This window comes from Lissotriton vulgaris, chromosome 5 (assembly GCF_964263255.1).
Source record: "Lissotriton vulgaris chromosome 5, aLisVul1.2, whole genome shotgun sequence".
NCBI classification, from domain to species: Eukaryota; Metazoa; Chordata; class Amphibia; order Caudata; family Salamandridae; genus Lissotriton; species Lissotriton vulgaris.
The window spans coordinates 403,282,327-403,299,302 of NC_141693.1; the positions used below are offsets into that span (position 1 = coordinate 403,282,327).

Genomic DNA, 16,976 nt, shown 5'->3' on the forward strand with positions numbered 1-16,976 from the left:
ATCCATCATGCATCATGCATCCACCCATCATGCATGCATCCACCCATCCATCCACCCACCCTGCATACATCATTTATTCATGCATCCACCCATCCATCCATCCATCCATCCATCATGCATCCACCCATCCATCCATCATGCATCCACCCATCATGTATGCATGCATCCATACATCATTCATGCACCCACCCATCCATCCACCCAACCATCCTGCATCCATACATCATTCATTCATTCATGCACCCACCCATTCATGCACCCACCCATCCATCCATCCACCCATCCATCCATCCATCATGCATCCACCCATCATGCATCCATCCATCATGCATGCATCCATCCATACATCATTCATGCATCCACCCATCCACCCACCCATCCTGCATCCATACATCATGCAAGCATCCATCCATACATCATTCAGGCATCCATCCATCCATCCATCCACCCATCCATCCAACAAGTCCCCCAAATCAACTGACTTAGGGGGACTTGATTTAGTTTTCAGGCACGTAAATGACATTCCTGTAAACATTGTAAAAACATCTAGACGTTTGTTCAACTGAACACACTCTAGGACGCTGAATCCATCACACTGAGATTCTGTCACGATAAGGAAGACCCTCCGGCGATTCCAATACAAGAACTTCACGAAGTGTAAACACAGCACACATTACTTCTGCAGTAGTTATTTTTGAAACATTATGGCAGGATTAAAATAATGGATCTGGTGGCAGAGTAGATAACTTCAAAATGTTTGACGTGTTCCTTTCAGTCACCACAAATATATAGAGAGTCACGGGCGGCATGAATCCGGGTGGTACGCGGGGGGCTGCAAATGCTACTTACCAGTATGCATCTGTTCTTGGCATGTAGGGCTGCTGACATTCATATCTGTGCATAGTCCGCCACCTAGTGTTGGGTCCGGATGATTGCACATTGTTGTCCTGGAAGAGTCTTCGAAGTATCACGAGATAGGTGGCTCCTCCCCTGGACTACAGTGCGCATGGGCATCGCCTCCATCCCCAGATTGTTTTTAGCCATTGGCAGAGATGGAGTGAAGAAAGTGAGTGATGACCATGCTATGAGCATATGTGTATATGAATAAATACTGCAGCTGCTACAGGCGCCGGGGAGGAGGGTGGGCGATATGAATGTCAGCAGCCCTACATGCCAAGAACAGATGCATACTGGGTAAGTAGCATTTGCAGTTCGAGGCATGTGGGCTGCTGAATTCATATCTGTGCATAGAATACATAGCAGTCCCTCCATTAACTGCGGCCGCCCGTGCCAGCTGCAGCAGTTTGAAAAAGCGTTTTTAGAACAGCCTGACCAACAGCTGCCTGCTGTCTGGAATGCACGTCTACACAGTAGTGCTTAGTGAAGGTATGTGTGGTAGACCATGTGGCTGCTCTACAGATGTCTTCTAAGGGAATGTTACCTAGGAAGGCCATAGAGGCCCCCAACTTCCTAGTGGAGTGGGCCCTTGGTGGGATAGTGAGAGTGCGCTTAGCTTTAGCATAACAGATCTGAATGCACTTTACTATCCATCTAGCAATCCCCGCTTTGGAGATTGCATTTCCCTTGTGTTGTGTGGCAAAAGCAACAAAGAGTTGTTTGGTTTTGCGGAAATCTTTTGTCCTGTCCACATAGTACATCAAGGCCCTTTTCACATCAAGAGTGTGGAGCATACGCTCCGCCAGTGTCTCTGGGTTTTGGAAAAACACCGGCAATTCAATTGTTTGGTTCATGTGGAACTGTGAGACTACTTTGGGTAAGAATTTTGGGTTAGTGCGGAGCACCACCCTGTTAGCATGTATTTGGAAGAAGGGTTCTTGGATGGTGAGCGCCTGCAGCTCGCTCACCCTCCGTAGCGATGTAATTGCTACTAAGAACGCAACCTTCCAAGTTAAAAACTGGAGCTCACAAGAGTGCAGTGGCTCAAAGGGAGGACCCATCAGCCTTGTAAGAACCACATTGAGGTTCCATTCTGGAGCTGGTGGGGTCCTTGGTGGAATGACCCTTTTGAGTCCTTCCAGAAAGGCCTTGATAGCAGGGACCTTAAAGAGTGACAGGTGCTGCCTATTCTGGAGGTATGCTGCCATGGCAGACAGGTGAATGCGGATGGAAGAGTACGCTAGATTACATCGATACAGGTGAAAGAGGTAACATATGATGTTCTGAATGGAAGCATCTAGCGGGTCAATGCTGTGGTCCACGCAGTAGATGACAAACCTCTTCCATTTAGCTGCATAACAAGCTCTAGTAGCGGGCTTCCTTGCCTCCCGAATGATGTCCATGCAATCGGGAGGAAGATTGAGGTAGCCAAACTCTAGGACTTCAGGAGCCAGATCGCCAGGTTGAGCTGTTGCGGATCCGGGTGCTGAATGTCGCCATGGCTCTGCGTCAGAAGGCTGGGAGTGAGATGAAGCCTCTGATGCGGTACCACGGAGAGTTCCAGAAACGTGGTGTACCATGGTTGGCGAGCCCACGTTGGAGCAACCAGGATGAGCATCATCGAGTGTTGCCTGAGCTTGCGTGCCACCAGCGGTATCAGAGGTGCTGGGGGAAAAGCGTACGCAAATCTGCCTGACCAGTTCATCCACATCGCATTGCCCTGTGATTGGGGGTGTGGGAATCTGGCGGCGAAGCTTTGGCATTTTGCGTTCTCCTTTGTGGCGAACAGGTCTATCTCTGGATGACCCCACCTTTGGAAGTACGGTTGGAGTACTGATGGATGTATCTCCCACTCGTGCATCTGATGGCTGTGCCTGCTGAGCAGATCTGCCATTTGATTGTCCTTGCCTGGGAGATGCTCTGCCATGAGGAAGATGTTCCTCTGAATGGCCCACTTCCACATGCTCTGAGCCAGATGAGACAGCTGTGGAGAGTGTGTACCTCCCTGCTTCTGGATGTAGTACATGGCCGTCATGTTGTCCGTCCGGATCAACACGACCCTGTTGCACAGATGTACTTTGAACGCCTTTAAGGCCATGAAGATTGCCATCAGTTCCAACACATTGATGTGCATCTTCCTTTGCTGAAGTGTCCATAGTCCCTGCACAGTGTAGTGGAGTACATGCGCTCCCCATCCTTGGAGAGAGGCGTCCGTTGTCAGGATGATCTGTGGGACAGGCTCTTGGAATGGTCGGCCCTTGCAAAGGTTTTGTGGATTCCACCAATGCAGAGAGTTGTACGCCCGACCGCTCACCAACACTAGGTCTGTCAGTTGCCCATGAGCCTGAGTCCACTGACGTGCTAGGCACTCCTGAAGCGGACGCATATGTAGTCGCGCGTGCGGGACAATGGAGATGCAGGAGGCCATCATGCCTATCAACTGCATGAACACCTTCGCTGGAAGCGAGTGTTGGGGTCTGAAACGTTGGATCAGCGCTTGGATACTGGCGATTCTCACTGAACTCGGCTGCGCGGTGGCTGCCAGAGTGTTGATCGTCGCGCCCAGATACTGTCGCACGTGGGCGGGCTGGAGATGGGACTTTGGGTAGTTCAGAGAGAATCCCAGATCGTGCAGGAGGTGAATGGTGCGTGAAACGTGGTCTACGCACTGCTGTTCCGTCTTTGCTTGAATAAGCCAGTCGTCTAGGTATGGAAAGACATGGACGTGCTGGCGACGGAGATGCGCCGCCACAGTCGCTAGGCACTTTGTAAATACTCTCGGTGCCGTGGTGACCCCGAACGGCAGGACTCTGAACTGGTAATGCTGGTCTAAGATCTTGAACCTGAGATACTTTTTGTGGGAAGGATGCAGGGGAATATGAAAATAGGCATCCTTCAGATCTAGCGTTGCCAGGAAGTCCCCCTTTTGAAGCAGGGGAAGCACCTGCTGCAATGTGAGCATATGGAAGTGCTCCGAGTTGATGTACCAGTTCAGGGGCCTGAGGTCCAGGATCGGCCTGAGTGATCCGTCCTTTTTGGGGATCAGAAAATACAGGGAGTAAACTCCCGTTCCCCGTTCTTGCAATGGAACGAGCTCTATTGCCCCTTTTTGCAGCATGACCAGAACTTCTTGCTGCAACAAGGTCAAGTGCTCGTCGGACATAGCACGGCTTCTTGGCGGTATGTCCGGTGGAATGGACGTAAGTTCTAGACAGTACCCGTACTGGATAAGAGACCTCACCCACCTGTCCGTGGTGATGGATCTCCACGCCGGCAGGAACTGCTGGAGTCTCCCCCCGACAGGTGTCGTGTGATCGGGGGGAAGTGACAAGACGTCACTGCTTGTTGGTGGCGGTGGACCTGGATGCATTGTTTCCACGTCCCCTGCCTTTGATATTGTTGCCTCTGTAGCCACCCCTGCCCTTGTTGTTGTTATACGAGGACTGGGTGTTACCCTTGTAGTATTGTGTGGATTGGGATGCCTGTCCCCTCGAGGTGCCTCTTGAATTGGAGCGGCGAAAGGAACCACCCCGAAACTGCTGACTTTGCAAAGCTCCCATAGATTTGGCAGTTTCAGTATCTTTTTTCATCTTTTCTAGGGAGGCATCCACCTCAGGGCCGAACAGATGGTCAGGATTCACTGTTTGCCCCAATATTGTGGTTTGTATGTCGGGTTTGAACCCTGAAATTCGAAGCCAGGCATGACGTCTAAGTAACACACTTGTATTGATAGCCCTGGAGGCAGTGTCTGCCACATCCAGGGCACATTTGATGGATGCATTTGTAATGAGTTTACCCTCCTGAATGAGCATCTCCCCCGCCTCCTTATATTGGTCAGGCAAGTGTTGTAGGATGGCCTCTAATGTGTCATAATGGGCCCTATCATAACGTGCAAGCAGGGCTTGAGTGTTAGAGATCCTCCAGATGTTTGCTGCCTGTGCAGCAATGCGTTTGCCTGATGCCTCAAAGATTTTGGACTCTTTGTCCGGGGGAGGAGCGTCACCAGTAGTCTGCGAATTCGCCCTCTTTCGAGCGTTGGAAACCACCAGGGAGTCCAATGGCAAGTGTCCCTTAATATACGTGGGATCCGTGGGCGCCGCTTTATATTTCCTGTCGATGCGAGGATTGACCACCCGCGCCCGGGTGGGCTCCTTGAATACCTCCTGTGCATGCTTCAGCACCCCTTTAAGCATTGGTAGTGTCTTGACTTGTTTTTCGGCTACCGAGAAGGTGTCGACCAAGAAGTTCGCATCCACGGGGTCTGAGTGCAGTTCGACGTCATGGTTTGCTGCAGCTCTCTCTATCAATGCATTGAATGCCGCCGAGTCCTCCGTCGGGGACGTCTTTGCGGCGAAAAGTTGAGTGTCCTGCCCCGACTGCGGGTCGTCTGTGTCGCCTCCTGCTGTCCAGGGCACCTGCTCCTCTTCCGGATCCGAGTACGCAGGATAGGTGTACTCGGCCTCTTCCTCGTCCACATCAGGCACGGGGGAATGGGCCGGCGAGTGTTCCAGGGCTTGTGGAGACAGAGGTTCCATCAGAGCCGAAGAGTCCGCAGAGTACCCCTTGTTCTTGAGTGGAATCTTAAAAGGTTCCAAGGCCGGCTCCGACGTAATCTTCCGTTTGAGGAGCGACAATTTTCCGGTGTTGGCGTCGATGAGCACCTCACGACGTTCCTCCACCGCGAGCGGGTGGAGCCGAAGCTTTGACACCACCAAGGCAGCCTTCGGCGTCAATATTTCCTGAGAGTGTCCGCTCTGCTTAGGCGCGAAGGCCTTCGGCGCCGACTTGGGAGGAAGGGTAAAACGAATGGGCGTTTGTTCCTTGACAGGCTTCGGCGTGGGCCTAGGCACTACAGTGTCCTGGCTGGGAACCACAGACTGTTGAATCCGCCTTAAGGATTCTCCCACCTTCTTTGTAAGGGATGCCGAGGGCTGAACCGTCTCGAGCGACTCTTCGTCTCCGAGAGCTTGGTCGACGGTAGGCCTCTTCTTCGGTGCCGACGCCCCATGGCCTGGCGCACTGTCGGCGTGACGCTTCTTCGAAGCCGTCTTCGGGTCCGCGACCCCTTTCGGTGCCGACGCCGCCGCGTCGGATGCCTTCACCTTCGGCGCCGACCCAGAGGGCTTCGGGTCGGCCATTTTGGCGCGGCTCTTCTGGTCGGCCATTTTGGCGTGGCTCTTCAAGTCGGCCATTTTGGGTTTCGTTGAAGTTGACGCCTCCAGAACCTTCTTCACCAACGCCACTTTCGGTTTCGGTTTCGCATCCGAGGGTGCAAGACCAGTTGGCTTCACTTTCGGTTTCTTCATAGAAATGTCCGTGACCGGGCCCGGAGGCGGGGACGTAGGACTCATTGTTAGATCTTGGGTAAGGCCCGAAGGCGATCCCTCGACCTGGGCCGTATAACGGGGAGTAACCCCGGAGTCATGTTGGGGATGCTCTTCCTCCGAGCTATCACCCATTGTGGGACAAGCCCGGTCGTCGTCCCCTACCTCGTCGGAGACTTCGTCGTAGGCCTCATCACCCGCGTCGCCGGTCTCTTCTTCGGACGCGGGGCCAGAGTCCGACTCCTGTACGTCGTCTTCTCCCTCAACCGACTGCTGGAAGATGTCATCAGGTGGGGGTGCCGAAGCCGACAATTGAGCCTGGAGCCGATTAGCCCGGCGAATCTTTAAAGTTTTCTTACTCCTAAATTTCGAACACGCCATGCAAGTGTCCTCACAGTGATCCGGTGACAAGCATGTATTGCACACGGGGTGCACGTCAAGGTGCGAATATTTAGAGTGACACAGCGGACACTTCTTGAATGGAGTCCGCTCCATAGCAAAGGGTGTAGTGTAGGCCCGTCCGCGTCGAAAGCACGTGGAGGGACAGTAGGAGATCGGAGCTGAGAGTCAGTAAGAAACCCGAACGCAACTATACCGACGCCCAGCCTAAAGACCTTTTGGTCTCGAGTAAAAGTAGAACAACTATCGGTTCCGATAGAGGGAACCGAAAACACATCCGAACCCGATGGCGGAAAAAAACAATCTGGGGATGGAGGCGATGCCCATGCGCACTGTAGTCCAGGGGAGGAGCCACCTATCTCGTGATACTTCGAAGACTCTTCCAGGACAACAATGTGCAATCATCCGGACCCAACACTAGGTGGCGGACTATGCACAGATATGAATTCAGCAGCCCACATGCCTCGAACTATTTAATTACATTTTTACAAACAAATAAACTTACCAGGGTGAGGAATCTCCTCTGCCGGTCCCGCCGCGCATCCCGTCTCAGAGTCCTCTCATGGCAAGTGGCAAATCATGAGACTGGATGTGACTCAAGGGCAGCTACTCAACTGTATCCTGCCTGTTGACAGGGCATGGGGCGGCCATACGTCACCGCCTGTGCAGGATGCTATCTTCAGGCTCCTGTACTACATTAGGCAATGTCAACGGAGCGGGGGGGGGGGGGGGGGGGGTGGGCTGAAATTAAGAGCGCCCCTTGCAGTTGCGCAGTCGGAGTCTGCTGGACTCCTGCTGCTCTCGCCTGGTGCACGTTTGTAGTGGAATGACGACTGACTGTGCTCATGCGCAGTTGAATCTGTGAAGCAGCTGCCAGCACAGGCAGGAAATGTAAACAGACGAATTTCGTCTGCCGTCTGTTTACATTTCCTGCTGTCCGTGGGCAGTTTTGCTTGTTGAATCTGCCTAGTGGGGCGCTGCCCCGACGCCCCTATGGACCAGTCGCCCCTGCAAGCAGGGGGTCTGGTGTTGCTCTGGCCCTTGGGCCATTCACACCTCGGCTCCCTGTGTGCAGAAACAGTGTTTTCCCCAGACACCCCATTGCCAAGCAACCACAGGCAGGCCAATATTTGCAATGCTTTGGCTCCCTCAAGTGGCCAAAGGCCGCAACAACTATGAAAATCAGAGACTGTTTAAACCAGCTCAGCTGATTTTCATCCGGGAGGGTACTATCTGGTACAGTCTGTTTAAACCGAATTCCAGACAGCTTAATTATGTGGTATGGGCGAGTATCCTTTCCATGCAATATTATCACAATGCCTCAAAGACAATCCTTGGATTCACAATAATATTTCTTAGCTCAGTACTGGGAGTGTGGCAAAGAGAAGTCAGGCTTTACTGGAGGAACATATGTTAAGTATTTTACAGTACTATGGGTTTCATAAGACTCGACAAAATAACACTAATTTATAAAAATAAATTATATTTTTATATACATTTAGATACCAAAAGGAAATATAAGCATACATATAACCAAGTTATGGATTTACAAAACATATTTAGGGATAGAGTTATATTGGACCCCGACAGGGTCGAGATCTTTGGGGTACCAGGGCCCAACAGTCAGTTCAATTTACCTGGCCCATAGAGCCAGAGTGAAGTGGTTGTCCTGGCTGTCGGTGTTCTTTAAACGGGAGTCGAGCCCAGGCTGCTTTTATCATAGGGATGACACCACCAGAAAGGGGATGAAACTACACAAGATTGGGGTCATTGCCGACCTTGGTCGCAGGTGTTGTGAAGTGCTCTTAATGCAGCGTCGAGGTAAGGGGTCGGTTGCTGGACTGGTGACTAACAAACATTGGTAGTAGTAAAAGTAACTGAGAAAGTGAGTTTTTCTTGCAGTACCCCCCCCCCACACTCACACTTTTTGCCTGATACCTGATGCACTTTTCCTTGGTGTGCCCCGAGTCCCTGCCAATTAGGTACCCAGGGCCTGTGTTCCTACCCTAAAAACTGTACTAAAGCCTAAACCCAACTGGCATATCTGGCCACATGTCGGCCCCTAGTAAATGGTACCATGGGTACCCAGGGTATTGTGACCAGAGAAGACCCTTAAGGGCTGCAGCACTTATTGTGCCACCCTTAGGGGCCCTGTACCCCGACACACACACACTGCTTTGCAGGCTGAGTGTCCTGGTGCAGAACTAAACGAAGATTCGACATGGCACAAATCCCTGTGTGCCATGCCCACAAACCCACTGCCCTGGCATACATCAGCCACTCCTCTAGCTGGGTGCCCTATGCCAGTGGTGTGGGCACAGGTGATTGAGCCCTGTGCCCCTACAGTACCCAGGGACATTCCTGGGGACTGCAAGAGCAGTGATGCCATTAAGAGTATATGGTGCTGGGAGGTTGTCATTACGAACTTCACAGCACCATAATGGCTACACTGAAGGCTGACAAGTTTGATATCAAACTTCTCGGCACATTAAACCCACACTGATACCAGTGTGGGATTTAATGTAAAATGCACTACAGAGGGCATCTTAGAGATGTCCCCTGAAACCTAACCTACAATCCACGTCTTGTATAAGAGGCTGCCTAGGCTGCCACACAGCAGGCATGTTGCTGGATGCCTGGGTGGAGAGCCCCCGCAACAATGCACATCCTGGGACGAGGTGCCAAGCCTCCTCCCCCAGGATGGGCAGGGGAAGCTTCAAAGGCATTCCGCCTTTGTGAGCTTCTGCAGACCACTTGCTGTACTCAGCAACCGGCACCCACCAGTTCTGACCCCCTCTCTGGCGGGAAGACTGGCTGGAAACTCTACGTTAGAAATGGGGGGCGCCAGGTCGAGCCAACCCCAACCCTCAGGTGGGAGAGGCGAGGTGAAGCACGACCCCGGGCTCTGGCCATCTTGAAGATGAGGAGCACTGCCCAATCACAGCTAGGCTCCTGCCCCCCTCCCTCAGGAGAGGAGCAGACTAGGGGGTGTACCCACCCCAGGACAGGGACCCATTGGTCCCTGCCCTTGCCCTACCTGTAACACCCCTAAATTTAGTATTTAGGGGCACCCGGACCTTCCTTCCTTTGATCCAGATTCCGAAACAAGAAAGAAGAACATTAACAAGACGACCAGCGTGCAGCTGCAAAGAAGAGGAAGACTCCAATTGATTTGGACCCAGCCCTACCGGCCTGTCGACCCTCGAACCTGCTCCAGCTAAACCCGGCGTCTCCAGTAGTCAGTAACCTCAAAAACCCTGAGGACCTGACTGCCTTGTGACTCGGACTACCTGGATCTCCCACGAGCAGTGGTACTGCTTAAAGCAAGTAACAAGCCCTGGCATCAGCCCGGAACCGGGAACCCTGCACCCACCAAGCCTGGCCTGAGCTGGAGTGAATCAAGAACCTGACCACCCCCCCCCGCCCCCCAGGGCGATTCTGACCTGGAATCCAGTGCCCAAGGACCTCCTCTACGACCCAAATGACTCCTGCAGCCTCAGGACAAAGGACCTCTCCGACCGCGACCCCAGTAAGATTTCCCAAACCGCAAAAGACACCCATGCACCCGACGCCCCACGGCCCCCTGTGCCCAACTCCAGGGTGTCTACCTATCCTCCAAGATCCCAACTTACCCCTCGAAGTGTTGGTCGCTCCAGAAGATCCTCCGTCCCTGAGCCTGCAGCCTTTGTTCCCTTTCCAAGAACTCCATTGAATAACATTGAGCACCCGACGGCTCAAAAGCACCCTGCACCCAGCCACCAGAGTGCCTCTGGCAATGCAACCTTTGTCCTATTCTACTTCCCCCATTTGCCCTGAGCAAGTGACCAGAAGCCCAGCTCCCACAGCCGCGTGGCCTGCTAGCCAGCAGCCACTAACCGAAGGCCCCCTGACTCATTGGATAAAATTGGGCCTAACTACCTCTGCACCCGGCTGCCCCTATTCCCACCAATCCAGGGGAGTTTGAGGCGGCTTTTGGCTTTCAAAAAGGTCGTTCAATTCAGGAGTGTTGAGTTTTAGCAAGGGAGAAACGTCGTTCACTCAGATTCAAGGCTGTTGCCTCAGGGACACAATACCCCTCTTACTTTGTGCTGGTGGGCAAAGTCCGATGGGTGACACTGGTCTCCTCTTGGCCCTTCTTTGGAGTAAGTTGATCAGATCTGATTTTCTGATGTCGGGGTCCCTTAAATCCTAGATTTAGGAGAGTTAGGTTTGTGGGAGCTAGTGGGCAGTTAGTCCCTGCAACTAGTCCATCTGAGGTGTAGGTCACCTTTTCTACCTGGAGCCCACTATTTCTGTCCTCCTAAAGACAGCAGAAATCTACTTTAATTGTACATATCAGGCTGCTCACCCTGGAGATGTGGACAGCCTTCCTGAAAGTGTACACCTCCTGCATACCTCAGAGGGACCACCCAGATGCAAATCCAAGGCGGTGCAGCCTTTGAAGCTTACCACTCTGATGTGTCACTTCACTAGTCCTCTTGGGAGGAGGGAGTTGTGACCTCCTCCCAATCTAAGCCTTTGTTCTGACTCCTTGAAATGCTCACTGTGTGGCAGGAGGTCAGAAACCTGTCGTGGCAGTAGGTGAGGATGGATACCACTAGGTAGCCACCTGGGTGCATGCCAATCTTCTGTTGACACAGATTTGTGTCAGGGGAGAGATGGCATGTTTGACAACAACGTTGACATATTTAGGTGGAACCATAATGGAGCTAGAAACGCGGCTGTGCCTGGGTGAAAGTCCCATATCATCCTATGGACCACATATCATGTATAGTTTACTGTAATGATAAAGCCACTATAGACACAAGCTTGCACTTGCAGCCTACACTCTTAATATATGGCACCCTGCCTCCTGGGCACAAGATACCTTCCCTAGGGGTGACTGACAAACTTAAAAGCAGTGCTCTGACCCCATCACACATGGCGAGGACAAAGCCGAAATGGAGCAGTGATCACTTTTCCTTCAGTCTGCAATGGCAGGCTTGCAGTCATCTTTTTATCTGGGTCACTCAGGGTGACACAACCAGTGCAGCAGGCCCCCACCCAGGGTATCCTCTTACCACCCATGCCCTGTGTACCACACTACCACTTACCAGGTACTTTCATGGAGGTTGGGGGGCTTAATGGTCTCGGTCAATTGCAGATGTCAATTATACTTGCCACTTTTTAGGGAGAGAGCACTGGCTCTGGAGCCTTGTTAGCGGGTTTCAGTGCACTGTCAAGTCTAGAACCAGCATCTTGTAGCCTTAATGGGAGCAAAACGTGGGGGAGGGGCCTGCAAAAAGCCCTGTTATCTTACAGACACCTACTGCAGGATCAGGGAACCTGTGTGGGGCATGTAAGCCAGGCTGTCGCTAAGGGACCCTGAGCAAATGGCAGTACACAGGGAACAAGCTACACCAGTTGAACGTTCCAAAAACAGAGGTTATGCAGGTCAGTTGCTGCAAAGGTTTGCAAAACAAGATAACTTTCATGCCTTACAGCTAAGAAACTACAGTGAAAGAAAATTAAAACAGTGAGCATGACTTAAGAAAGAAAATGTTGACTGTTTAATGTAGATCTATCATATCAGCAAAGTTCTCTACTCATACTTTACCCCCAAGGGATATGCAATGCAGTAAACCCTTCAAGATCAGTTAGTCATGTTGATTATTACTAATGCAAAGTTGGCCCAGAGGAGTTCACATTGAATTGGAAACAATTTATGTGTTAGTAAAAGTACTGTCAAGAGCAAATATTTAATGCACGCAAAAGAAATATACAAACATTTAACGAGCTAAAACAGGGTGTCAAACATTTAAATACATTTACCGGGAGAGATTGGTCTGCTCGAACTTGGTGATGGTGTATAAGGTATTGGACTGGATACAGTGCGAGGTCTCAATCCTTGTGCAGACATCTCATTGAAATATCTGAAGACAAGCATAATCATATGTAGTGAACAAAATACATATTCACATTTTGACAATATTAAATTACAATTTTCAAACATTTCTGAAAAGTGAGAATTCCCAAATGGTCTTGAGATGAAGACTATACGAGAACTCACAGAACCTGGCTGGAAATGTGCAAATGACATTTTAATTTTCTAGGCCTAAATGGATGGAAAAACACAGATTTACTTGGAAGAAGGAAGGCAGTTCAAGACACTGGAAAGCAGCAATCAATTATCATTGGTTGCTACTGCAGTGCAAGAACATGGAGTTTTATCAGTGATCTAATATAGGGGTAAAGTTTTTCCCTAATGAGATACTATTCTGACCGCGCATTTTTACAGGGTGGTATGGCAATGAATCAATTTCAAGATTTTTATCAGTTGGTGACTGAAGGTTAAAGGTTTTCTCAAGTGAGCTTTAGAGACAATCTTACAGGAATCACCAAAAGAGTGGAAAGAAACAAAGTTAGGAGAACCAACTGAATAACAATTTTGGCTTTTCAACAGAGAAAAATAAATTACCAAGCTTCAGTCTCACACACAAATGTATACGATTTAGCCCGCATGTAAACCCTTCATTGACCTTAAACATTACAAAATTCTCTTTGTGTGACCTCAAAGTAGACAAAATATTACAATGCCGTGGTCAGCAAAAAACAGGGGGAGAGAGAGGACAACATTTTCAGAAAGGTGAGGGGGTTTACAACTTAATGATATACACATTGTGAATGCAACATCTAGAGTATTGTGTATTTATGAAGGGCTCTTTTAGAATCCTGCATCTCACTGCGCCGATTGCTATTACTTTTATGAGGCACATCTAGGCTAAAGTCAATTTCTGGAAGACTCCTCAGGGTACTGTCAATCCCTTGAAGCCAATCTAGACAAACTGTCCTGTTTCCAATTCCTATTCTGGAATACTGATACTACATTTAGAGCCAACTCTGTAATAATAGGTCTCTGATCTAAAAGCCACATCTGGATGATCAGTCTACATCAATTGACAATTAGGCTGAAAAAACAAAAAGCATGTGTTAAAAGGCTGGGACTCTGTTGAGTCAGCTTTCACGTGATGGAGTTTAAAACGGACCCTAAGAAGGGTTGCATTTAAAGATGTTGCAAGTGGGACTTTTTGCAGGATTTATGATTAAGTCCAGACTGTGGATCAGGGATTTCACTGTTCAGGAGTGTGCTACACTCAGCTTTTGGTCAGTCAATCTTCAAGGTAGGGGAAGCCCTTCTATATTGTGCACTTTTGTAGAAGAGCCAGCACTTTCTCTTAAAGGAGAAATAGGTGTCATTTGCTGTGAGTGTCCCAGGAGAGATGCTGGGAGGGGATGTGTGCAGTTTCAGTCAACTGCAAGGTTGGGCTACGAGTAGGACTAGGTTGTCAGATGGCCTATCCTACCAATGAATGAGGACATCACACACAACTGATGTGTAATATGGGGGTGGGGAGAAGAAGATCAGGGCAAGTACTTGAAGTGGCAGATCACTTGCTGGAGCCACCCGTGTTTCTGACACTCCTGTAGGAACCTCTGTAGTAAAGCCATCCTGTCTCCAAGAGGAATTCCTCCTTTTGAGTGACATGCATGTCAACCTTGTGGTAGGCTGCGGTCCTCTGACTGACCTTGTGATAGTATGTAGATTCATTAGGTGATGAGGCACTGACTGACCAATACACCAGATCTGCATCACCAAGGGGTTTTGTGTTGTAATCATCTCAGGGATGGTCAGTGGTCCTCTCGAATGATAGTTGGCCATTAGGTGCAAAATGGCAACTGGGGCCCCAGGGTCTGAATGCTGAAGGGACCTCTCTGGTGGAGGGAGTCCGGGAGTTGACATGGGTGTGGTGGTGGCAGGAAGGAGGTGGTGAGGTTTGGGTCAAAGGAAGAGGAATTGTCGCTTTTTCCATGCACTTGCTTTCTTTTTGCTGGCTTGAAGGTGAGAGGCTCAGAAGAAGGTTCCCCTTTGAAGACCAGTCTCCTCTTTCGAGGAAGAGGTTCCAGATGAGGCATTTTGCTGAGATCTTCCCTGTTACTGGGTGGAAACAGGGTTTCGTCTGGCGTCTAAGACTGGAGCCATGATGTCCTTGCCTTTGGGCGCTGATCGAGGTCTTGAAGCCAGTTCCACCCACTGCATCAAGAAAGATTTTGGCACAGACTCAGATAGAAGCTTTGGTGTGGGGCAATTGTGCCTGGTGCCCTTGTTGCAGTCTCCCTTGGCTGGAGGATTGTCAGTCTCTGAAGCCTTTTGACTGGAGCATGATGGAGACCGGGGCCCTTGTTTTCCTCTATTTCGGCATTCGTGCACAGGGCTCAATGCTAGACTCGCTCAGGAGCAGTGCTTTGCCTAAGTGTGGAGATTCTTGTAGGTTCCGGGATGGTGATGAGGGTCTCAGGGGCCATAGGAATACTTCATGTGTGGGACAATCCTCAGCCCTTGTTAGACGTTCCCATCTGTTGTTTTTTCGACTCACTTTACAACACCATTTCTACACTGGGCAGCAATTGCACAGACAGCAGCCTGGATAGGCCACCTTGGCGTTCTTCAGCCCCTTAGTTCTGGCCATATAAAATATGAGACATAGCTTGATGTCAAATGTAGGAGGCGCTCTTTTCGCATCATTGGTAGGATTTCATGAGGACTTAAGAAATATTGTCTTATTCAGATGAGTTTGATGAGACCTTTGGGATAAGGGCTGGGCTTCAGTAGGACTCCTCTTTGAAATTAATGCATGGTTCCATTATAGAAAAACCTTGAATCTCACTAATTTTGGCACAAGTCAGTCAGCAATAAAATCATTTGCCAAGATAGGTGCTCAAGTTCTGCTTGATGAATAGGTTCCAGTGGGCACTTCATCAATAGAGAGAGGGGCGCATTTAACTGCCAAGGAATAGGTGTTTTTTCTTCAGTGGACATGTTCTGAAAAGACCTACAGGAAACTCATCAGCCTACTAAAGTAGAGCGCAATTGTTATGCATTATTTAGACTTTAATCTTCAGCTTTCATTTTCTTCAATGTTGCTACTCTGACATATCCCAGATCATCTTTTTCTTATTCAGGTAAAAACCTTGGCACTATCAGAGGAAACATTTTCCAATTTAAATCACTATGGAAAATATACTACTAGCCATCTAGGAATAAGCTCCTTATTGCATTATTTTCTTACTCTCTGTACACCACAATCTTTTTTGGCTGTCTACTGTATTCCTGAAGTAATGTCATTTCAATCAAGTTCTTGATTGGGATATTTTGGTTTTCTCAACTACTGTGCCTTTAACTCTTTTTGGAGACCTAAATATTCATGATTCTTTTTTCCTTCCATTATTTAGTCCCATGATTTTAATAGTACCTCTCCGTCATAACAATAAGGGAGTTACACTAGACTTAATATGCATATTTCCTAAAACTCTTTCTTGATAGTCATTTATATCAGGCAACCTACCTTCTCCTGGTAAATCAGCCTTTCTTCCTTTTCTATCAAACTTTTCCAAATTGAAAAAGCGGATTTGGCTATATAAGTCTTAACTTCTGGTGTACTCCACACATGCTCTTCACCCCATTTGAACAAAAAATTCAACAAGTAAGCCCCCTCAGCCATGGCTCACTAACCTTTTTTGCTAAACAGCTTCAGAAAATAGACCTTTGTTGGCATGAACCAAATGCGCTGGATAGATCTTCAATACCATGCTGATTAAAAGCAGGTTTTCAGATTTGCCCACGAAGGATACTTTCTTTGTGTTATAAATATTTCTTCAAATCATGGTCACTACTTTACTTCTGGTTCTTTCACCTCCTGAACCTTCTCTCTCATCTGGTCTGTGTAGAAGGTTTTTCTTCCATTAAATCTTCTGATGCATCCATTATCAACTTGACCCAGTTACATGTTGGATGAATTAGAGAACATGTCATTGTTCTCAAACCCCTTGTCTAAACTAATGTTCTCTAGCCATTTCTGTGAGTACAGCTCATCTGAAGGGCAAACCCTAACGGCTCTCCTTCGATATACCCAGCCACTCGTGCAAATTCAGCCATCATAGTCAGCCCCCACGAAATTACTATTTAACCTATCTTTGTCTTCTGGTAACTTTCAATCCGGATATAAACCTAGATTTTTGTCATTCCATTTTTCAAAATAAATCAGTTGATATCACTTTTTGTCTAATCGACATCTCTCGTCCATATTAATCAATGATACATACTGTCAAATTTGGCTATCTTTCAGTTTAAACTTACTAACACCTTTTCAGTGTGGTTGGTTTTTGTCCTGGTCACTCCACTTAGGCTGTTCTTAATTCAATGTTTTCCTATTAAACACCTCGAAACTCCAATATGATAAATGGAAAAAAATTCAAAGGACAAGAAACTGGACTACTCCTAGAAATTCCTGGGGCTTCAAAGAGTCATCAGGATAAGGC

General features: G+C 49.0%; 1 protein-coding gene across 2 annotated transcripts in view; it reads right to left on the reverse strand.

Moving 5' to 3' along the window:
• CCDC6 (coiled-coil domain containing 6) overlaps window positions 1-16,976 on the reverse strand; it is a 403,678-nt gene that overhangs the window by 115,449 nt on the left and 271,253 nt on the right. For both annotated transcript variants that reach the window (XM_086921755.1, XM_086921754.1), the window contains exon 7: window positions 12,432-12,532. In XM_086921755.1, the coding sequence (XP_086777881.1) occupies window positions 12,432-12,532 (101 nt within the window). The remainder of the gene's footprint in view (window positions 1-12,431; window positions 12,533-16,976) is intronic.